The 24787-nt window shown below is 40.6% G+C and overlaps 1 protein-coding gene across 3 annotated transcripts in view; it reads right to left on the bottom strand.

Moving 5' to 3' along the window:
- The window catches only part of osbpl8 (oxysterol binding protein-like 8), a 227818-nt gene that overhangs the window by 2741 nt on the left and 200290 nt on the right, over nucleotides 1-24787 (bottom strand). For 2 of the 3 annotated variants that reach the window (XM_059977553.1, XM_059977556.1), the window contains 4 exons: nucleotides 16509-16694; nucleotides 7565-7718; nucleotides 3079-3184; nucleotides 1828-1936 (listed from right to left, as the gene is read on the bottom strand). In XM_059977553.1, coding sequence (XP_059833536.1) covers nucleotides 1828-1936; nucleotides 3079-3184; nucleotides 7565-7718; nucleotides 16509-16694 — 555 coding nt within the window. The remainder of the gene's footprint in view (nucleotides 1-1827; nucleotides 1937-3078; nucleotides 3185-7564; nucleotides 7719-16508; nucleotides 16695-24787) is intronic. The other variant, XM_059977554.1, reaches the window with a different exon arrangement.

Here is a 24787-nt window from a genome sequence, read left to right as displayed (position 1 = left end):
CTGATCGGTTCAACTTGTAGCCCGGTGAGCAGATTGGAAATGGAAAGGTGGAACAAACGAACTTGCTGGGAGGACTCAACAGGTCAGGCAGCATCTGTGGACGGAAATGGGAAGTTGGCTTTTGGGGTCTGGTCCTGATGAAGGAGCTTGACATGAAATGTCAACTGTCCATTCCCCTTCACAGATGCTTCTTGACCTGCTGACATCCTCCAGCAGTTTGTCACTCGAGACTCAAGCCACTATTTCTCTGAATCGCAAGCCAGCCACACATTTGGAAGTTGCAATATACAAGAACTGGTTAAAGAAATCTGTGTAATTCTTCTTATTAGAGGATCTCTCCTTTAATTCCAAATCAATATTCGATACTCTTTAGACCTGACATTCCTAGTGGAAAAGATGAATTGATCTATCACATAGTAAGAGCCTACCACTATTGTCACTGATGAGAACAGCTGCTCTGGGACAATGCAAGACTCAGATGGCTGCGCTTTAGACTTTTTTTATTCATTGGAATAACAATTCTCCCAAATTTGCTATTTAAGAGTGCATCAACCAAAACTAATTACATAGAACAATACAGCACAAGTTAACAACCAGCAATACGGTTGGCTGCTAATGCAAATGATGCATTTCTCTGTATGTTTCAATGTAATCTTGAATAAACTTGAATTTTAAATGTCCTTCAGACCACAATGCTGTGCCAAACTAATTTAACTAGTTACTAAATGCTTAACTAAATTAACCCCTTCTACCCACACAATGTCCATATCCCTCTATTTTATGCAGATCCATGTGCCTAAGAGACTCTTGAACAGACAGACAGACTTTATTGATCCCGAGGGAAATTGGGGTTCATTACAACCGCGCCAACCAAGAATAGTGTCGAAATATAGCAATATAAAATCATAAATAATTAAATAGTAATAAGTTAATCATGCCAAGTGGAAATAAGTCCAGGACCAGCCTATTGGCTCAGGGAGTCTGACACTCCGAGGGAGGAGTTGTAAAGTTTGATGGCCACAGGCAGGAATGACTTCCTATGACGCTCAGTGTTACATCTCAGTGGAATGAGTCTCTGGCTGAATGTACTTCTGTGCTTAATCCGTACATTATGTCATTGTCCAAGATGACATGCGACTTGAACAGCATCCTCTTTACAGACACCACAGTCAGAGAATCCAGTTCCACACCCACAACATCACTGGCCTTACAAATGAGTTTGTTGATTCTGTTGGTGTCGTCTTCCCTCAGCCTGCTGCCCCAGCACACAACAGCAAACATTCCTATTGTATTTGCTTCCACCACCACCCCTGGCACCCTCCACCTTCTGTGTTTAAAAAAAACTTGTCCACCACATCCCCTTCGAACTTATCTCCTTTCACCTCTAGCATTAGAACTTTGACCCTGGGACAAATATATTGGCCATCTATGTCTCTCATAATTTTATATACCTCTGTCAGATCTACAATCTCCAATGGAAAAGTACATCCATGTTTTGAATCCCTGGAAATCTTCAGCTTGGAGTGTTGTGGAGGCTGGAGTATTGGAGTTTTTTTTTAAAGAGGAGGTAATTAATTTGTGAAAGATCAGGAAATTCAGGGAAATGGTGAAACAGCTTGGGAGAGGAGTTGAGGCCTGGGGCAGGCTTGAGTTTTATAAACTTCCTGATTTGTTGAAGTTAATATCTCGATAACAAGGACAAGCATTCCATATGCGTACTTTACCAATTATGAAAGCATTCTAGATAAGATAGTGGGTCCACCTGCAGAGAAAGACACCAATCCCTCACCACCTGCTATGGGTGAACTTTGGTACCCTGTTTCATACCTATTGATCTCCTCCTGGGTGTTCTTTATTGAATCTATGGCACCAAGTAGTTCGCTGAGATCATTCACTTTCTTCCTCAGCCTTGCACTGTGTTTCCCCGTCTTTTGTTCTGCAAGTAGAGCATGGGGGTCTTACAAGATGATAATCACCATTAAAGGAAACAGACCCAAAATTGCCAACAGAAAAAGGAAAAAACAGACCCAGCATTTGCTAACAGAAAGAGGTAAAAACTGTAACCACTCTTGCTGTCTTTACCAAAGGCAAATATCCCAATAACTCCACAGAAACATTTCAAGCAAAAATTGATACTCAGTTCAAAAAAGGAGATATTTAGAACAGTAGTGATGAAAAGGTGTAGATTTTCAAGGAGGGGTTGAGGTGGAGGGAATTCCAGATTGTAGATGTCAGGCAGCCAGAACCATGATTGCCATGTTGGGCTGATATAGTGAGAATATACAACAGGCAGAGGTCAATGTAAGGTTGGAAAGACAAAACACCTCATATTCCTTCTGGGTAGCTTCCAACCTAATTACATGAGCATTAATTTCTCCAAGTTCTGGTAATTCTCCCTCCCCCTTCTGTTTTTCCATTTCCTATTCTGGTTACCCTCTCACCTATCTATCCCTTTTCTTCTCCTCTCCTGCCTATCACCTCCATCTGGTTTCCCCCCTCCTTCCCTTTCTTCCTTGACTCACTCTCCTCTCCTATCAGATTCCTTCTTCCTCAGCATTTTACCTCTTCCACCTATCACTTCTCACTTCATCCCTCCTACCCCATTCACCTACCTTCCCCCTCACTTGGTCTCACCTATCACCTGCCAGCTTATAACTCCTTCCCTTCCCCCCACCCTCTTGTTCTGGCTTCTGTGCCCTTCTGTTCCAGTGCTGGTGAAGGGTCTCGGCCCGGGACGTCAACTGTTTATTCCTCTCCATCGACGCTGCCTGACCTGCTGAGTTTGTGTGTGTTCCTCAAGCTTTCTAGCATCGGCAGAATATCTTATGTTTACCCTTTGAAGGAAAGTTGCTCCAGTTGGCCTGATCCAGTAAATTAATAGCACTGTAATTATCACATATTTGTGCTGGTGTCATGTTTATTTGCAGGGTGTGAGGCAAAAGAAACTATGAACCACTGTTGAGTGTCCAGTGGAGCATGGACCTAAACCCAGTTGAAGATACCTTGAGGAACAGTGGGTAAAGAGGTAAAAAGGAAAGAGTTCTGGTGGAACAAGAAGCAACAAAAGACCATACACACTTTCACTCTCCGAGGAGTCCTGCTGATCCAGTTCTGGGCTGGAGCAGCCACTCTCAGGACTCTGTTGTCCACTGTGTTTGCTCCGGCTTCGCTTTGGTGCAGAGACCTACAACAATGACATGGAACACACAATCAGTCTTAAAGCCCCTTTATTGCTAAACAGCAATTATCACAGATCACAAGATTGTTCAGCACAGAAGTGGCTGTTTGGCTTTCCTTGCCCATGATACCCATCTCTGCCACTTCCATTTACTGCATTAGGCCCATATCCCTCTGCCCCTTTCTGATCTATGTACCTGTCCAAATTACCCTTAAATAGAATTGTACCTGCCTCTAACACCTCCCATGTGTGAAAACTTAACCCTTTATCTCCCCTTTAAAATCTTCCATTCTCATCTTGAAACTGTAGTTCCAGACTCCCTTGCCCTATGAAAAAGATTTTGATGAACTGTCTTCACAAAGACTCTCATGATTTTGTCAACCGCTATGTGATCATATCATACCCATTTTGTTAGGGTTATAGAGCACTGCAGCACAGAAATAGGCCCTTCAGCTCATCTAGTCCATTCCAAACATTATTCTGCCTAGTACCATCTGGACCACAGCCGTCTGTACGCCTCCCATCCACGTACTTATCCAAAACACTGTCCAAACTATTCTTCTATAATATTTTCTGACTATTTTTCCATCTCTAACACAATTTTTTTCTAAAACACTATTTTTATCAGATACTCCAAAGCAGAGTTTCATTGCTGTAAACTGAATTACTAACAGTAATAGAATCATTCAACATAGATGGTGGTCTATTTGTACAATAAATGATTTCCTTGAACAGGACGTTAAACTACCACATATAACCCAATAAGCTGACATCAAATAGAATACCACAGGATTTTAATCAAAACTGACAAAGCTGATGAAGACACTTACCAAGATACACTCACTATCTTGTGTCTTGTTAACAATGAACATTTGCTCTAGAAACAATTTTTGTCCAACTCCTGATTAACAGTTCAGTAACAAATTTAAAGATTGAATAAATGTCGCTCCATGCTTTGTCAATAGATTTTTTAAAAATATTCCAATTTAGGTAAGAATCCAAATTGGCTACAGGCCAGATCTCAACTCTATTCTCTAAAAGACAGAGGAACAGAATTAGGCCATTCAGCCCACTGAGTCTGCTCTGCCATTCCATCATGGCTGATTTATTATCCCTCTCAACCCTATTCTCCTGTCTTTTTCTGTAATCTTTAACACCCTTATTAGTCAAGAACCTATCAAACTCCAGTTTAAGTATACTCAAAGACTTGGTCTCCACAGCCGTCTGTGGCAATGAATTCCATAGATACACCACTCTCTGGCTAAAGAAATTCCTCCTCATCTCTGTTCTAAAGGGACATCCTTGCATTCTGAGGCTGTACTCTCTCATCCAAGACTCCGCCATTGAAGGAAACATCCTCTTGACATCCACTCTATCTAGGCCTTTCAATATTCAATAGAATTCAATACTTTGTAATATGAGAATGAGTTCAATACTTTGAAAAATCTGGAAAACCAAGGGTAGCAACTACATGGAAACATTACCACCTCCAGTAAGGACAAGATCTTGGCTTGGGCGTACATGAGCCAATATTTCATCACGGAAAGGCCAAAATCTAGTAATTACCAACTGAACAGTTCAGTGGGACTACTTTGATCGCACAGAGGCTGCTGCAGTTTAAGTAAATTAATGACCACATTCTCAAGGCCATCAATAAAGTCTAATTTCACAAGTGATGTATATACCCTGAGAGTGAATGAGGTTTTAAAAAACTACCTAACCTTATGACATGCCACAATCAGGAATTACTAGTCACATTAAAGAATATTAAAGAAGTAAAATGTTATCACAGTATGTTGATACATCAGCGCTCTGTGTTTCAGTGCAGTATGTAGATTTGTACCCACAGTTCTGTACAATCACTACTCGTTATGGGTCATACCATCCCATCGAGAGGAAAATAACAGTGGCTGCTAACAATTCCAATGCCTTTGTGTGGAGTAATGCTGGCAGGACTAGGAGAAATGAAAGGGAGGAAGGAGATGGGGAGATGAAGAGAAGGACTGAGATTATATAAATGTCCTGCATACCTCAATGGCTGTCCGGGTTGAAGATGTGTGAGAGAGAGTGGGAAAGGGGCTTGTTTTGCTGTTGTTGTTGCTGTGTTGTTCTATGCTGTGTGTTGTGATGACAACTATGGGCATGCTCTGTTGGCACCGTAATGTGCGGCAACACTTGCAGGATGCCCCAACAAACTCTTAGGTGTGTCAGTTGTCTACTGTGTGTTTTGATGTACGTGTGATCATTAATAATGAATCCGAATCTGAAGGGGAAGGGAAAGTATCAACATTGTTGTTAACCACAGTGGGAGTGGATAAAGTGCAGGATAACTTCACTCACCTCAACAATGAATGTAACCTATTGATTAAATTTTAAAGACTCTACAACTCTTGTTCTCAATATTATTTATTTATTTATGTATTTATTAATTATTATTATTATTATTATTATTATTTTCCCCCTAGGTCAAGCCGGTAAAACCTGAGACACGGGCATTGCCAAGCACACTCACTTGACAATTGTTAGGAATTTTCAGACAATTCTACTGGTGTTAAGTATTGTGGCTTTCTTAAGATTTACATAGATATACTGTGTAGCCCTATTGTGTAGTGCCTTTGGGATGATACCAATTGAAGTTACTACTATCTACTGTATACCTTGTTCATGTTCCAAAGTCTTTCAATTTCCTCTTTTAATTCAGCATATTTCTGGTGTTTTTCACTTACTGATTTCTGTAAGTTGTGTGTGTTTGGAATGGCGATATCTATTGAGTAAGTTGTTCTTGTTTGTTTATCCTATATTATTATATCCAGACAGTTATTATGGATAGTCCTCTCTGTAATAACTGATTGGTCATAATATAATTTGGGGTATTCTGACTCTAAAACTGGATCAGGCTTGTATTTCTGATAAGGTATGATTTCTGTTATGAGTTTGTATTTTAAAGGCAAGATTTTGGTGAGTGATGTTTGCCACTTGATTGTGCCTGTGTAAGTCATCAGATTGAGTTAAATTGCTACAGGATCCTACAATGTGTTGGATTGTTTCTGGTTTTTCAAGGCATTTTTTACATTTATTGACTTGAATTTGTTGGTCTTTTATTATTATTTTTGATATTTTTTTGTGTTAACCACCTGGTCCTGTATTGCCGAAAGGAACTCCTCTGTTTCTGGGAAGAGGTCTCTGACTCTGAGCCAGGCATTCAACGCTTCCTTATCGACATTCAGTCTGCTCAGATCATGGGGATGTCTTCCATGGAGGGTCATGCTCTTCCATTGGTTAAATTTTTCTTCAACGTGTCTTAATTTTTCTGGGTTGCGTTCTCATTTAAGTTTTGTGGTGTACACTTCTTATCAAAATTGCATATGCTCACATGGAGTGCTGATCATGTTTTCATTGATGAAAGTACATCCGTAGTAGTTTTATCGGACTGTTTTGTAGATTTTTAATATTTGTTATTCCTCTTCCTCCTTCTGTCCTAGGTAGTGCTAATCTAAGCACATTCAAATGTACATGTTTTCTGAAATTTGTCATTTCAATTCTTTTTTTTGTAAATTTTTCAGAATGGTTTCAGACCATTATGCCAAAAGAATACATTAAATATCGGCATAGCAAAAGTGTTTATTGCCTTTGTTATACGTTTACTGTCGAGCTCAGTTGGGCAAATTTTTTTAAGCCTTGAAGTAAATTCGGCAAAAGTCTTTCCTTTATCAAGCTATGATCTATTTTCTTTCCTTGTTGATATTCTAGGTACTTGTATATTCTAGGTATTTGTCCATCCATCCTGCTGCTGTTTTGTATTCTATTGGCTCTATTGCGCCTTTCTATATGTTTAATGTTCTGCATTTATCCAGTCCTAAGGTCATGTTTATACATTTTGAAAATAGTTCTACTATTTGAGTTAATTGTGTTAGCTTAACTGATGAAGGAGTGTATAATTTCAAACTGTCCATGTATAGAAGGTGTATCATGCTATAGCTCACTATTATTATTTTTTATCTTTGAACAGCTTGTCTTCTTTTGTACACTTGTTTCTTGTCTATCTTTGTGTGTGGCTTTTCATTGATTCTACTGTATTTCTTTGATCTACTGTGAATGTCTGTGAATCTCCACAATTCTACGTGGTGACCTATACGTACTTAGGTAATAAATTTACTTTAAACTTTGAAGAAGTAAAAGCCCATATGACTTATTTATTCCTAAAAAGCAAGCATGGTTGAGGTTCAGCTCTTTGGGGCACTGTGTCTCATAAACGAATAGCATCATAGAGCAAAAACTCCACTGTGGAAGAGGGTGACAAGAATGGAAGGAGGATAGAATGGCTGCCTGAGATGGTGATGGGTGCCAGAAACAGTAAATTTAATATTATGCAATCTTAAAACCTACCTGCCGCTTGTAACTTTCTTTCCTTCCCCCTTGGTTACTGAGACTAATTATACTGGCAGAACGTACCATTGGAGTGCGGTGCCACACTTTTGACTGAATGACACCACCTTTTTCATACTGGATGAGGTCATTCAGTGGATCCCACGGCCTGGTGCTGCATGCAATAAAATACACTACATAATTAGCTTCAGGAAAAATACTTTCTGTAACTTAATTCACAGTGCTTAGGTGCTATGAAATCACAGTTGTGGCAGTATTGTGATATTAACCACACTTACAACATAGAAACCCAGATGAGAGAAGGAACAGAATTTAATAAAAGACAGTGACAGAGGTTTGCATGTACAAACTTGTAGATAACACTTTACCACATCCAGAAACATCCAAAAATTTTATGTATGGTGTTATTGCACTGTTATTTCACACCAGCAAATGTCAATGAGGTGCATGACTTTATATGTTCAAGAGCAAGTCCATTAGACCATTAAGACATAGGAGCAAAATCAGGCTATTCGACCCATTGAGTCCGCTCTGCAATTCCATCAGGACTGATTTATTATCTCTTTCAACCCCATTCTCCTGTCTTCTCCCAATAAGCTTTGATGCCCTGACTAATCAGAATCAGAATCAAGTTTATTATCACCGGCATATGACGTGAAATTTGTTCACTTAGCAGCAGCAGTTCAATGCAATACATCATCTAGCAGAGAGAGAAAAAATAATAATAATAATAAATAAAATAAAACATAATAATAAATAACAAGTAAATCAATTACGTATATTGAATAGGTTATTTTAAAATGTGCGAAAACAGAAATACTGTATATTAAAAAAGTGAGGTAGTGGCCAAAGCTTCAATGTCCATTTAGGAATCGGATGGCAGAGGGGAAGAAGCTGTTCCTGAATCGCTGAGTGTGTGCCTTCAGGTTTCTGTATTTCCTATCTGGTAGTAACAGTGAGAAAAGTGCATGCCCTGGGTGCTGGAGGTCTTTAAGAATGGACGCTGCCTTTCTGAGACACCGCTCCCTAAAGAAGTCCTTGGGTACTTTGTAGGCTAGTGTCCAAGATGGAGCTGACTAGATTTACAACCCTCTGCAGCTTCTTTCTGTCCTGTGCAGTAGCTCCTCCATACCAGACAGTGATGTAGTCTGTCAGAATGATCTCTACGGTACAACTATATCTTTTGAGTGTATTTGTTGACATGCCAAATCTCTTCAAACTCCTGATAAAGTATAGCTGCTGTTTTTCCTTCTTTATGACTACAATGATACGTTGGGACCAGGTTAGATGCTCAGAGATCTTGACACACAGGAACTTGAAGCTGCTCACCCTCTCCACTTCTGATCCCTCTATGAGGATTGGTATGTATTCCTTCGTCTTACCCTTCCTGATGTCCACAATCAGCTCTTTTGTCGTACTGATGTTGCGATCCAGGTTGTTGCTGTAGCACCATTCCACTAGTTGGCAAGAACCTATCAATCTCTGATTGAAATATACTCAATGACTCGGTCTCCATGGCATCTGTGGCAATAAATTCCACAGATTCACCTCTCTCTGGCTGAAGAAATTCATCTTCATCTTTGTTCTAAAGGGATACCCTTGTATTCTGAGGCTGTGCCCTCTGCCTCAGAGAAGAAGCAAGGAATATTTGTGAAGAATTCTCTTCTCTTCCAATATTGTAGGACCCATAGATCTTCACAAAGCCATCTGCCTGAAGCTGCCAGGAGGCTGTAATATGGGCTGTGAACTCATGACCATGTTTCAACAGGTTGATATACACCTGCTTGAACAAACTGCCACCCTCTCCTAAAGTTCTCAATAAATTGATGATCAAAGTATGTATATTGTGTTACCATATACTACCTTGAGATTCATTGTCTTGCAGGCATTCAGATAATATAAGAGAATAAATTAAAAACTTCACACAAATACTGACAAACACCCAATGTGCAAAAGAAGACAATCTGTGCAAATATAAAAAAATAATTATACCAACCAGCCAATAAATAAATAAATAAATAAATGAGATCAAGGATATGAGTTGTAGAGTCCTTGAAAGTAAGTCCATAGGTTATAGTTGAGGTGAATGAAGCTATCCACTCTGGTTCAGGAGCCTGATGGTTGAGGGGTAATAACTGTTTCTGAACCTAGTGGTGTGGGGCCTGAGGCTCCTGTACCACCTTCTTGTTAGCAGCAGTGAGAAGAGAGCATGGCCAGGATGGGGGTGATGGGGATCCTTGATGGTGGATACTGCTTTCCTGTGACAGCTCTCCTTGTAGATGTGCTCAATGGTGGGGAGTGCTTTTCCTGCGATGGACTGGGCTGTATCCACCACTTTTTATTAGGCATTTCTGTTCCTGGGCATTGGTGTTTCCATACCAGGCCACGATACAACCAGTCAGGGATACTCTCCACGGCATCTATTAAGGTTTGTCCAAGTTTTAGATGACATTCTGAATCTACACAAATGCCTTCCTTGTAATGACACATATGAGCTGGTCCCAGGCAAATCCTCTGCGTGGCTAAGCACAACTCCAATGCTACATTCAAGTTTGCTGATGACATCACTGTTGCACGCTGAGTCAAAGGTGGTGACTAACTAGCATATAAAAGGGAGATTGAGATGGTGCCATAACAACAACCTCTTACTCATTGTCAGCAAGACCAAGGAGCTGATTACTGATATCAGGAAAAGAAGACCCACCCTCATTGGAGGATCAGAGGTGGAGAGGATTAGCAACTTTAAATTCTTCAACACTATTAATTCAAAGGACCTGTCCTGGGCCCAACATGCAAATGCAAATATGAAAAAAACACAGCAGCACCCCTGCTTCCTTAGGAGTTTACAAAGATTTGTCAGGACATCTACAACTTTGACAAATTTCTGTCTGCATCATAGCCTGGTATGGAAACACAATGCCCTTGAATGCAAAATCCTACAAAGAGTCATGGATATGGTCCATTCCATCATGGGTAAAGCTCTCCCAACCACTGAGCACATCTACACAAAACACAATAATAGGAAAGCAGCATCCATCATCAGAGATCCCCACCACCCAGGTCATGCTCTCTTCTTACTAATTCCATCAAGGTGATGGTACAGGAGCCTCAAGACTCTCACTGGAATGCTTCAGGAATGCTTACTATCCCTCAACCATCAGGATCTTGAACCAAAGGAGTTAACTTCACTTGCTCCATCATTGAAATGTTTCCAGAACCTATGGATTCACTTTCAAGGAGATTCACCATCTCATGCTTTTGATACTTATTGTTTATTTATTTATCATTATGATTATTTCTTTCTTTTTGTACTTGCACAGTTTGTTGCCTTTTGCACGGTGGTTGAATGCTCAAGTTGGTGTGTGGTCTTTCATTGATTCTGTTATGGTTATTATTTAATTAATTTATTGAGTATGCTGCAAGAAAATGAATCTGAGAGTTGTATATAGTGACATAAATGTACTTTGATAGTAAGTTTACTTTGAACTCCTAACTCCAAGGAATGAGGACTGGCTCATGGACCAAAATACTTCTTCCTCCTGTAGTCAATAATCAGCTTTCCTACACCGTACCATACCCCATTACCAAGGACAAAATGCTAACAAGTAGCAAAGGGAAACAGAACATTGAACAGTACAGCACAATATGGGCCCTTCATGCCACAACGTTGTGATGACATTTAAACCTGCACCTCTCTACGGCATCGGTAACTTCATTCACCACTTGTTTGACCTAATTCTTTGACATACAGACTCACGTTTAAGGACTCTTTTCAACTCACATTCTCAATTCATTCATTATGTGCCATGTTGTATGATGTTGGTGATCATGGTCTTTCCATGACCATGATTGTTCTTGGCAAATTTTTCTACAGAAATGGTTTCCCTTTGCCTCTTCTGGACAGGGTCTTTACAAAACTTGTGATATACACCAGCTACTTATTTGACCATTCACCACTTGCTCTCATGGCTTCATGTGACCCTGATCAGGGGGCTAAGCAAGTGCTACACCTTGTACAAGGGTGACCTGTAGGCTAATGGAGGAAAGGAACACCCTACCCCTCCTTTGATAGGGATGCGTCTCCATCCCGCTACCCAACGTTTCAGTATTATTTTTATTTGCAGTTTGTCTTCTTTTGTACATAGATTGTTTGTCAGTTTTTGTTTATATACAATTTTTCATGAATTCTGTTGTATTACTTTACCTTCCTGTAAACACCTGCAAGAAAATCGATCTTGGGGAAGTATAAAGGATCCTAACTAATTGGGCCATTGGTTAATTGGGGCAGTCAATTATTTGGGACAGCTCTTAAAGAAAAAAAAACTAACTTGAGAAAATAGCTGGGATTCCTTTCGTTTATTTGGGACACTATGCCACTTATTTGGGGCAGGGGACTGTTGCCGAACAGTTTCTAATTAGTGTCAGTTGTGTTCAAAAAGCAGTGATTTTTGTCACTGATAGCTAATGAGAAATAAGCAGGAAGACAATTCAGGACTGTTTTGTTCACTACGGTTTCAAGCATTTAGGCTTGGAGATGCTAGAAATGGCTGGGCCTGAAAATGAAACGATTTCACTACTTCAACAAGTTTGGACCTATGAAGGTATCGGCAATCATCTTGAATGTTACAATGAAAATGAAGATTTGGTGGACGTAATCATTGACAGCATTGTATAAAGGCAGTCATTATCTGTACCAGGTGTCTGTGCTGATTTTGTTCATTTACAGTCAATCAAAAGTACAGAGCAGACGAATTCCTCAGTCAATAACTACTAGAAAGTAATACACATTTTTCTAGTACTGTAGAAGTATTGGTAATGTTCTAATTTGTTCTGTATTTCATTCAAATACATTCAAATGTTAAACAATAATTTGCCTTTTTAATACCTTTTACCATTTCCACAAGACTTTGGCTAATTGGGCTAAAACTTATTGGTCCCAATGTTTTCCAATTAACTACAGTACACTGTATAGAGTACAATATACATATGTATTTTGATAATACAGTCAGCCCTCCTTATCCACCGATGCTTAAGTCGGTGGACTTCAGGACCCGGCGGAGCTTGGGACCTGCTGCCCACAGTGTTTCTGTTCCGGAGAACAATCACGATTGAAAATAAAGTGGAAATAATAAAGTGATTGGAAAGAGGTGGAATGCCATAAGTCACTGGAAAAGCATTAGGCTACGTCGGTCAACGATCGGAAGAATTTTAAAGGATAAAGTGAGAAAAATGAAGCATGTGAAGGCCTTGCCCCGATGAAAGCTACAACTATTACTAATAGTAATAGCAGTAATAGTAATAGTAATAGCAGTAGTTTAATTATTGAAATACATATGTTTCTCAAGTGTTTTCTATGCATAGAAAGGTAAAATATATACTATATACTAAGACAAACGTTTGACTAACTGATGCTAAATAATACAGGCTGTACCTGTTCTGAGTTAGAGAACTTACATTTTTTTTTCGGTTCCCGATCAATGGTAACCTATGCATATCCTCCGATATACTTTAAATCATCTCTAGATTACTTATAATACCTAATACAATGTAAAGGCTATGTAAATAGTTGTTATACTGTATTGTTTAGGGAATAATGACAAGAAAAAAAAGTCTGTACATGCTCAAACAACAAATGCTGGAGGGAGAACTTCCAGGTTTTCCTGATCCGCGGTTGGTTGAATCTGCGCATGTGGAACCCATGGATAAGAAGGGCCAACTGTACACTTGTTTTGAGCTTCACTCCTACAGACCCCCTAAGCCTCCAATTTCCTTCCATCCATGTACTGTACCTGAGTATCTTAAATACCCTAATGTATCTGCCTCTACCACCACAACAAGATAGAGAAAAATTAAATGATTTGCAATTAACTTTTATCCTGTAGATATTAAAATTGAATTTAGCCCTGGAAACTCTTGTAAACATTTCTCTGCATATGGCAAATATAAGAGATTGTGCAGATGCTGGGAATCCAGAGAAACACACACAAAACATAGAAAATAGGTGCAGGAGTAGGCCATTCGGCCCTTTGAGCCTGCACCGCCATTCAGTATGATCACGGCTGATCATCCAACTCAGAACCCTGTACCTGCTTTCTCTCCATACCCCCCTGATCCCTTTAGCCACAAGGGCCATATCTAACTTCCTCTTAAATATAGCCAATGAACCGGCCTCAACTGTTTCCTCTGGCAGAGAATTCCACAGATTCATCACTCTCTGTGTGAAGAAGTTTTTCCTTATCTCGGTCCTAAAAGGCTTCTCCTTTATCCTTAAACTGTGACTCCTAGTACTGGACTTACCCAACATTGGAAACAATCTTCCTGCATATAGCCTGTCCAATCCCTTTAGAATTTTATACGTTTCAATAAGATCCCCCCTCAATCTTCTAAATTCCAGTGAGTATAAGCCTAGTCAATCCAGTCTTTCTTCATATGAAAGTCCTGCCATCCCAGGAATCAATCTGGTGAACCTTCTCTGTACTCCCTCTATGGCAAGAATGTCTTTTCTCAGATTAGGGGACCAAAATTGCACTCAATACTCTAGGTGCAGTCTCACCAAGGCCTTGTACAACTGCAGTAGAACCTCCCTGCTCCTGTAATCAAATCCTTTTGCTATGAATGCCAATATACCATTTGTCTTTTTCACCGCCTGCTGTACCTACATGCCCACCTTCAATGACTGGTGTACAATGACACCCAGGTCTCGTTGCACCTCCCCTTTTCCTAATCGGCCACCATTCAGATAATAATCTGTTTTCCTGTTCTTGCAACCAACGTGGATAACCTCACATTTATCCACATTAAATTGCACCTGCCATGAATTTGCCCACTCACCTAACCTATCCAAGTCACCCTGCATCCTCTTAGCATCCTCCTCACAGCTAACACCGCCGCCCAGCTTCGTGTCATCCGCAAACTTGGAGATGCTGCATTTAATTCCCTCGTCTAAATCATTAATATATATTGTAAACAACTGGGGTCCCAGCACTGAGCCTTGCGGTACCCCACTAGTCACTCCCTGCCATTCTGAAAAGGTCCCGTTTACTCCCACTCTTTGCTTCCTGTCTGCCAACCAATTCTCTATCCACATCAATACCATACCCCCAATACTGTGCGCTTTAAGTTTGCACACTAATCTCCTGTGTGGGACCTTGTCAAAAGCCTTTTGGAAAATCTAAATATACCACATCCACTGGCTCTCCCCTATCTACTCTACTAGTCAAAAAACTCTATAACATTCATCAGACATGATTTTCCTTTCACAAATCCATGCTGACTTTGTCCGATGATTTCACCTCTTTCCAAATGTGCTGTTATCACATCTTTGAGAACTGACTCTAGCATTTTCACCACCACCGATATCAGACTAACCAGTCTATAATTCCCCGGTTTCTCTCTCCCTCCATTTTTAAAAAGTGGGGTTACATTAGCCACCTTCCAATCCTCAGGAACTAATCCAGAATCTAAGGAGTTTTGAAAAATTATCACTAATGCATCCACTATTTCTTGGGCTACTTCCTTAAGCACTCTGGGATGCAGACCATCTGGCCCTGGGGATTTATCTACCTTTAATCCCTTCAATTTACCTAACACCACTTCCCTACTAACATGTATTTCCTTTAGTTCCTCCATCTCACTAGACCCTCGGTCCCCTACTATTTCCAGAAGATTATTGATGTCCTCCTTAGTGAAGACAGAACCAAAGTAGTTATTCAATTGGTCTGCCATATCCTTGTTCCCTATGATCAATTCACTTGTTTCTGACTGTAAGGGACCTACATTTGTCTTGACCAATATTTTTCTTTTCACGTATCTATAAAAGCTTTTACAGTCAGTTTTTATGTTTCCTGCCAGCTTTCTCTCAAAATCTTCGTACAACGGCAGTAGAACCTCCCTGCTCCTGTAATCAAATCCTTTTGCTATGAATGCCAATATACCATTTGCCTTTTTCACCGCCTGCTGTACCTGGTGGAGGAACTCAGCAGCTCAAGCATCACCTATAGAGGGAAATAAACAGTCATTGTTTTGGGCTGAGCCCCATCATCAGGACTGGGAAGGAAGGGGGAAGAACCCCAAATAAGAGGTTGGGGGAGAGGGGGAGGAGAAGGAGGACGTCAGAAGGTGATAAGTAAAGCCAGGTGAGTGGGGGAAGGTGGAATGAAGTGAGAAGCTGGGAGATGATAGCTGAAAAAGGTAAAGGGCTGAAGATGAAGAAAAGTGATAAAAGATGAAAGTGGACCATGGGACGAAAGGGAAGGAGGAGAGGCACCAAGGGAAGTGATAGGTAGGTGAAGAGAAGAGGTAAATGGGGAGGCAGAGTGGGGAATGGAAGAAGTAAGGGTGAAAGGGAAGGATTACCAGGAGTTAGAGAACTCCACGTTCATGCCTTCATGTTGGAGGCTACTCAGACAGAGTATAAAATGTTGCTCCTCCAACCTGAGAATGGCCTTGCTGTGGCAGTAAAGGAGGCCATGGGCAGCTAAGTCTGAATGGGAATGGGGAGTGAAATTAAAATTGTGGCTACAGGGAAATTCTCCCTGTTGTGAATGGAGTGAAGGTGCTAGGCAGGGGAGGAGAAGAGGAGGAGAAAGAGGGGAACCAGAATGGGCAATGGAAAAGGAGAGAAGGGGAAAGAGGGCAGCCAGAATGGGGAATGGAAAAGGAGAGAGGGGGAAAGAGGGGAGTCAGAATGGGGAAAGGAAAAGGAGAGGGGGGAAAGAGGGGAGCCAGAAGGGGCAATGGAAAAGGAGAGAGGGGGAAGGGAAAAATTAGGGAAGCTGCAGGAATTGATGTTTATGTCATCAGGTTGGAACGCAACCCAGAGGGAATATGATGTGGTTTAGGAAAGACGTTTTGGGGAACAGTTTTATTGCAGAACAGAAATCCATACCATTCTTTAACCAGCAATGCACTGCATAAGGACAGCAGAAACTCTGTGAAGGCTTACTCTGCATATTTGTACTGCCACTCCCCTGTGACCTGATCATGTTCAAACAAGCGGGGGATCCACTCTTCCTCCTTGGCTTTCCGCTGTTTGGCAGCTTGGCGCTGAGCTTCTTCCAGTACGAACTTCTCCCTGGTGGCCTCATGCTGGTCTTTGTTGTGTATCGCCCGTGTTACATGCTGCCAGAGTCTATGGAGATAATCACATGGAAGACAAATAAAGGTAATGAGAAACTAAACTCCTCCTTCACAAGAAAATGAATCTCAAGGTTGTATATGGTAACATATACGTACTTTGATAATAAATTTATTTTTGACTTTCACTTATTTTTTGAAGATGTCTTTAATTTCAAAATCATTTACAAGGACTGCAAAGTATTTTTTACCTTTAAGACTTTTAAAACCTTAAACCCTCTACAGGTCTACCCCATCAGCGAGTTGCTCGTTGGTAGAGAAATTGAAGGAGCTGAACTTAGTGCGGGTCATGCTGCTGTCTGCCTCAGCGTGGCTGCATGAAGGAGGTGAGAAGTCTAACAGCGAGTGGTTGTCTTTGTCGCTTTTCTTGTGATCACAAGGCACTGTTGGACATGGTTAGTGTGGAAGGCTGCAAGTCTGATACATTGGTTTAGTGGCGGACAGTGGGGAAACTGCATTGCCTTGATCATCACGAGGACTAGGCCTCAAGCTACGGAGTTGCCTTTTTGCAGCCACCCAGGAGAGAGGAGGAGTCGATGCACTCCAAACAGAATGCTGTTGGCAGTGTGGCGTGGCGTACGTGCTGGAGTTGGTGCTGCTCTCCAGTGCTTGCCCCTGCTCGACAGAAGACAAAATGTGTTGTGTTCGACTACAGGCTGCTACAATATTTGTGGATTCAAGGACTTGGACAATATATTTTTTAGTGTGACTGTATCTTACTCCTGTCTTATATGTGCCTTGTGCTGGGTATGACTGTTGGTACTGTGTTTTGCATCCTGGCCCTGGACTAAAGTTTTTGTTTAGCTGCATTCATGTATGGTTGAATGACAATTAAACTTGGAACTTGAAATGTATTTTTTGGTGAACAATCTCAAAATGAATGTCATCTGGGAAGTAATTTTTTAAATCTCCAAGAGAGAGCTTGTAACTGTTTGCCAATATCATAATTCTCTGCAGTTTTGAGGGTTACCAAATAAGAGAGAGTAGTTTTAAAAATGTATTCTTGACTGAGCTATGTAGAAGTGCCATAGGTTGACTATGTAGAAGTGGAAACAATATCTGTAACGTCCCAGAAGCTTTGACTGGAATATATGGCTCATGTTCCTTGAAAGTAGCATCACAGGTAGATAGGAGCATAAAGAAAACAATTTGGCCTTCATAACTCAGAGTATTGAGTACAGGAATTAGGATGTTATGCTGATGTTGTATAAGACATCGGTGAGGCAAATTTGGAGTATTGTGTGTAGTTCTGGTCACCTGGCTACAGAAAATATATCAATAAGATTGAGAGAGTACAGAAACAACTTACTGGGACTTGAGAACCTGAGCTAAAGGGAAAGATTAAATAGGTTAGGACTTTATTCCCTGGAGCATAGGAGAACGACGAGAGATTTGATAAGGATATATAAAATCATGATGGCACAGATATGGTTAATAAAAGCAAGCTTTTTCCACAGAGGTTGGTTGAAATAAGAACTAGAGGCCATAGGCTAAAGGTTAAAGGTGAAATATTTAAGGGGAATCTGAGGGGAAACTTTTTAACTCAGCGGATTGTAAGACTGTGGAGCAAGCTGCCAGTAGGGACTTTGCGGTTAATGCTCTGAGTGTTATTTGTTTACATTTTATTGTTTCAACACATTGCTCTCTTTTTTCGCACATTGTGTATTTGATGGTCTTTGTTGTGTGGTGTTTTTAAATGAGTTCTATTATTTTGTTGTCTGGAAGAAGATGAATCTCAAGGTTATGTACATACTTTGGTAATAAGTGTACTTTGAACAATTTCAATTTCTTCTATGAAACTTTGGCTAGGTAAGTAATTGGAAAAGACTATTCAAATACTTAATTAGCATTTTTGAGGGCATACTTGCCATCATTTACTGAGATAAGGTGGCCTTAGTTCTGTTGTTTTTATTACAGTGTTTACTGTTAACTCTGTGACCTTCAAGTGAGCAAGGAATTTCATTGACCCTGGTATAAATGACAATAAATTAATCTAATCTGAATTTGAGGATGATAAGCTAAATAAATCAGCTAAAAGATGAAATAAATGAGTCACTGTCCTTTTATGTAAAGAACCAATTGCCATTCCTGCACTCATTATAGGTATGAAAATATTCTCCTAAATACAAGAGGTGATTGATACGTTCGTGGCCTACCGTAGAAGGAGTCAATTTTAGAAAACCTAGCACATTTGTTTTTCAACATAGTCCCCTCCCAATTTCCCTCGGGATCAATAAAGTATGTCCGTCTGTCCTGCATTTACATACTTAGTCCACAGGTTGTGGAGCATACAGATCTTGGACCTCCAGAAAGTGTCCACAGCATGGGTAATTGATAAGTTAATGGCCCAAGATAGAAGATGAGTTATACAGCTCTCGTTACATGCTCAAGCAGTTCAACTCTTTGAGTGATTATGCAGAAAGTTTGAAGTTAATAACTCATCTCCTTCTACCTTAGGTCACAAACTTATCAATCACCCCTCGTACCATTCACTGATGGGCCTAACTTGGAAAGTCAACCTTTTAAATATATTTTTGAAGAATAAAAAGATTGTACTTGCTAATAAAGTTTTTTTTACTAAACCTTGGAAATAGTTGTTATACTGGCAACACTACAATATGCACAAGGTTCCCCAAATTATTGCAGCTTCATAGAACTCTGGTCATGCCACATCTGGAGTATTGCAGTTAATTCTGGTCGCTCCATTATAGGAAGGATGTAGAGACTATGGAGAGAGGTCAGAAGAGATTTACCAGGATGCTGTCTAGATTAGAGAGCATGTGCTATAAAGGAGATATTGGACAAACTGAGGTTGCAACACACACTAAATGAGGACACTCAGCAGGTCAGGCAGTATCTATGGAGGTGAATAAGCAATCGTCATTTTGGGCTGGGACCCTTCATCAAGACACTTTCTCTTAAGCAGTGATGGCTGAGATATCTGTGAGAAGTTTATAAAATTATGAAAGGCATAGATACCCAGACGGCATCTTTATCCAAGGGTTGAAATGTCTGATACTAGAGGATATGCATTTAAAGTGGTGGTGGAGAGTGAATATTCAAAGGAAATGAGTGGGACAAGTTTTGTTTTTCTTTTACATAGACAGTAGAGGACGTCTGGAATACCAGGGATGGTGGTTGGAGGGATATGGACCATCTGCCAGCAGAAAGGAAGAGGAATCACTTCCTTAATCTGTCTCATATAACACTGTGAGCTGAAGGGCCTGTTCCTATGGCCTAATACTCTATGCTCTAGTATTGGATGCAAGACCAAACAGCACACAAAAAAGCTGGAGGAACTCAGTGGGTCAGGGAGCATCTATGGTGGAAAGTGGACAGTTGATGTTTTCAGGTCAAGACCCTTCATCAGGACTGGAAACAAAGAGGAGATATAGCCAGTATAAAAAGGGTGTAGCAAGAGCTGGTGGGTGTTAGGTGGATCCAGGTCTAGATACCTGGTCTTAAGTCCAATAATAAAGCATAGAAATATTCCCTTTGTTAGGTTGGAGACTGCCAAGATGGAAAAGGAAATGCCATTCACCTCATCTGTGTTTAGCATCAACTTGACAAAAGAATAAAGATTAGGAGGAGGGATGAAAGGTGCTTGGGGGAGACAGAGAGTGGGAATGAAGCAAGAAACTGGGAGGTGATAGATGGCAGGAAGAAAGGGCTGAAGAAGATGGAATCTGATAAGAGAGGACAGTGGACGATGGAATAAAGGGAGGGGAACAGGTAGGAGGAGTGTGTGTGTACTGGACAGATTGAGAAGGCAGGAGGGGAAAGAGGCAAGGTAATGGGGACTAGTGGGATAAGGGAAAAATAGAAGGGGCAGAGGTTACTATGTTAGAGAAACTGATATTCATGTCATCAGGTTGGAGATGACCAAGGCAGAATATGAAGAGCCATTAAATATATGCCACTTATATATGTTGTGAAGTTTGTTGTTTTATGGTAGCGGTACAGTGCAAGACATAAAAACTGACAATAAGAAATTTTAAAATATGTAGTGCAAAAAAGAGAGCAAAATAGTGAGATAGTGTTTATGGTTTAATTGACCGTTCAGAAAACTGACAGCAGAGGGGAAGAATTGTTCCTAAAACTTTGTGTGTGTGCCTTCAGGCTCACGTACCTTCTCCTTGACGGTAGTAAAGAGTTGAGGGCCAGTCCTGGAGGACATCTCCTTAACCTGGCAGTGGTAGAAGCTGCTTTAGTGTTTTGATAAAGGACTGTCAGCTAGGAGACCAGCATGCCTCCCTATTTTTTAAATAGTACAGAGCATCTCTAATGTTCACTGACAGAGTTAAAGTTTATAATTATTTTGTTTCTACAGAAGTACAGACCTCCGGAGCATTAGGAGTCTTTCTTTAGTCAGATTTTGAATTGCAAAGAAACATTGGATGCTATGGTAGTGGTTAAGCATGACGATATTACAGCTCAAGGCGTCAGAGTTCAGAGTTCAATCCCAGCGTCCCCTTTAAAGAGTCTGTACACATGGATTTTCCCTGGGTGCTCTGGTTTCCTCCCACAGTCCAAAGACATACTGGTTGGTAAGTTATTGGTCATGTAAATTATCCTGTGATTAGGTTAGGGTTAAATTGGGGTTGTCAGGGGTTGACGGGGTGGCGTGCTATGAAGGGCCAGAAAGACCTACCCTGTACTGTATCTTTAAATATGATAGTAAATTCATTCCACGTTAACTAGAAATTGAAGTGCATAAAGCATGACTTAAGCAAAATAAATGAGCATCGATGTTGCTGGCTGGAATAACTGAAAAGCTATATTTGCAGAGGGATGTACAGATCAGGATATCATCAGTGTGATTTATGTACTCAGTCCCCCAGGAGTCCAAAAGGTTACAGCAAATTAATCATGTACACTGAAGGGAAGTAAAGGCAGCTGCAAACTTCAGGGGAGAGGTCTGATTCTGCAATTCTGAAGTGAATGTTTCAATAGAAGTGATCTTTTGACCTGTTCTCCCCCAAAAATATGAAATATCACAACATACAGAAATGATCTTACATAAACTTGGCAGTACAGAAACAAGTTGACAGTTCAGCTAGCCTACAGTGTTTATGTTCCACTCAAGCTGTCTCCTTGATACCTCCATGAGACCATAAACATAGGAGCAGAATTAGGCCATTTGACTCATTAGGTTATGGCTGATTTATTATTCCCTCTGTAACCTTTGAAGCCCTGACTAATCAAGACCCTATCCACCTCAGCTTTAAATATACCCAATGACTTGGCTTCTTCAGCCATCTGCGGCAATGAATTCCACAGATTCACCTCCCCTTTGCTAAAGAAATTCTATGCTACAAAGGGACATCCTTGTATTCTGAGGCTGTGCCATCAGGTCCTCTGGACCTAGATATTCAGTTAATCCTTCTGTATAACCTTCGATTCCGATATATGTTGCTAGCTTTTCCTTAAAAGCTTTGCAATTTGAACAGTTTCCTGTAGTTGCAAGTTTGACAATACTGTATAATAAGCCTCTCTTGAATTTCAGAAAAGCAGGAGATTCTGCAGATGCTGGAAATCTTGAGGAACACACACAAAATGTTGGAGAAACTCAGCAAGTCAGGCAGCATTTATGAAGAGGACTAAACAGTAACGTTTTGGGCTGAGACTGTTGATCAGGACTGGAAAGAAAGGGGACAGAAGTCAGAATAAGAAGGTGGGGGAGGGGACGGAGTTACAAGCTAGAAGGGGATAGGTGAAGCCAGTTGGGTGGGGGGGGGGGGGAAGAAACGAAGTTAGAAGCTGGGAGGTGATAGGTGGAAAAGGTAAACGGCTCAAGACAGACAGACAGACATACTTTATTGATCCCAAGGGAAAAATGAACAGATGTGATAAAAGCGAAAAGTAGAAAGGTGAGACCAGGTGAGATACAGCTGACAGATGAGAGCAGTGAACGACAGGTGAGACCAGGTGAGGGGGGAGGTGATAGGTGCAGTGAGGAGCAGATGATAGGTGATACCAAGTGAGGGGCAGGTGATAGGTGAGACTATGTGAGGAGGAGTTAGGTGAGACGAGGTGGGAGTTCCTCCAACACTTTGTGTGTGTTCTCTAGAATTTCAGATGAATTAATGGCTGCCTTGTAATGTGTGACCACTAGTTTAAGGGTATCCACAGGCCTCCTCTTTGCTGCAGAAAAATTTCAAGATCTCCAAAACAAAGCAGTATTTTTTTATTAACTTTGAAACTTGGACACCTATTTGATTTGAAAGAAAAAAATGTTCTGTAAGACAACATATTTTATATTCACTGCCCTTGACATCTATGAATCTCCTGAAAGCTGAAGTAGAAAATGTCTTAACTCAAATTCTAAGATCTTTAATGGATTTAATCACAGTCAAATGAATGTCAGTTTAGCGGACTTACAAAGTCAATGATGCCTCAATCTAACTCAAGTGAGGATGCCACCCAAGCACATAATCTCCTCATCTAATGGAGCATTAATTACATTGTAAATTCAAATCTAAGTGGTCTACCTGAACTAAAGAGATACTACTACAACTTGTGGATTTGATTTTCTCCTTTTTCAATACCAATACGATGTTTTAATATACTTGACCTCAATATGTCCATTTAACTCTCCCCTTTATGTCAAGCACCCATGAATTAGGGCTGGATAATTAAACCCTCCCCAAACTTTTGTCAGTGCAAGGAAATTATTTCATTTTTTATATATTTTATAGTTTATACCTTGCCCGCAAGTGGTGTCTTCACACTTCTGTACTCTATTCTGTATTTGATATGCTCTTCCACAATATGGCACTGACAGGCTACTATGTCTGTGACAGATATACACACCTGGAGCATTGTGTTCAGCTCTGGTTGTCTCATTATAGGAAGAGCGTGGAAGCTTTAGAGAGAGTGCAGAGGAGGTTTACGTGGATTGGAGAACATGTCTTATAGGGACAGACTGTACAGGCTAGGGCTTTTCTCTTTGGAGTAGAGAATGAGAGGTGAATTGATAGATGTGTACAAGATATAGAGTCGATAACCAGAGACTTTCACTCAGGTCAGAAATGGCTATTATGAGAGTGCATAATTTTAAAGTGATTGGAGGGAAGTATAAGGGGGAATGTCAGAGATAGACTTTTTTTTTAGAAATAGAGTGGTAGGTGCATGGATCACACTGCCGGGGAGGGTGGAAGAGGCATTTAAGAAACTCCTAGATATGCACATGCATGAAAGAAACATGGAGGGCTGTGTAGGAGGAAAGAGTTAGATTAATCTTGGAGTAGGTTAAAAGCTCATCACAACATTGTGGGCCAAAGGGCTTGTACTGTGCTATGCTGTACTGTTCTATGTTAAACTCCACTTGATTACACTATTCCTACACCCCTACTCCCCAACCCCAAGTGTTCTCCTTAAAGGGGAAACTCGAGGTTCTAAACCCTATTATTGACTGAAACACTTCCCAATTCATAGTGCTAATTTATAATACATGGAAGGGATTGTATTTCTCAGTATCAAATAGCTGAATAATGGACAGTAGAGGGATAACTGCACAGAAATTCAAGCTGAGCAGTGCCCAGACTGTCTGAGCATGTCCTGAGTAATTTATGAATGGATGCCAAATACCGTGAACTTTATCTGCCACTCGGTTTTATCATCAATTTCATTTAGTCTTTCCATGCTCGGTGGTGTAGCAGTTAGCACAATCACTTTACAGTGACAGTGACCACAGATCAGGGTTCAATTCTGTAAACAATTTGATTGCTCTCTCTGCAACCACACGGGTTTCCTCTGGGTGCCCTGGTTTCCTCCCACATTCCAAAAACATATGGATTAGGGTTAGTAAGTTGTGGGCATTCTACATTAGTGCCCTAAGTGTGGCAACACTTACGGACTGCCCCCAGCACATTCTCGGACTGTGTTGGTTGTTGATGTAAACAATACATGTTTCGATGTACAAGTGACAAATAAGCTAATCTTTTTTTCTCTATTAAAACCCTAATGCAGAACCTACCTCCAAGAATCCTGCCAATTGTTAGGGCCAAGCAGTTAATTACAAGTAATTACTGCAGAAAACCAGGTAACTGCAAAAGATTCTCAAACTTTTTCTTGCAACGGTATATT

Source organism: Hypanus sabinus, chromosome 8 (genome assembly GCF_030144855.1).
Source record: "Hypanus sabinus isolate sHypSab1 chromosome 8, sHypSab1.hap1, whole genome shotgun sequence".
NCBI classification, from domain to species: domain Eukaryota; kingdom Metazoa; phylum Chordata; class Chondrichthyes; order Myliobatiformes; family Dasyatidae; genus Hypanus; species Hypanus sabinus.
The sequence above is the reverse complement of the archived record's forward strand: the minus strand, read 5'-3'. Positions and strand labels throughout refer to the sequence as shown.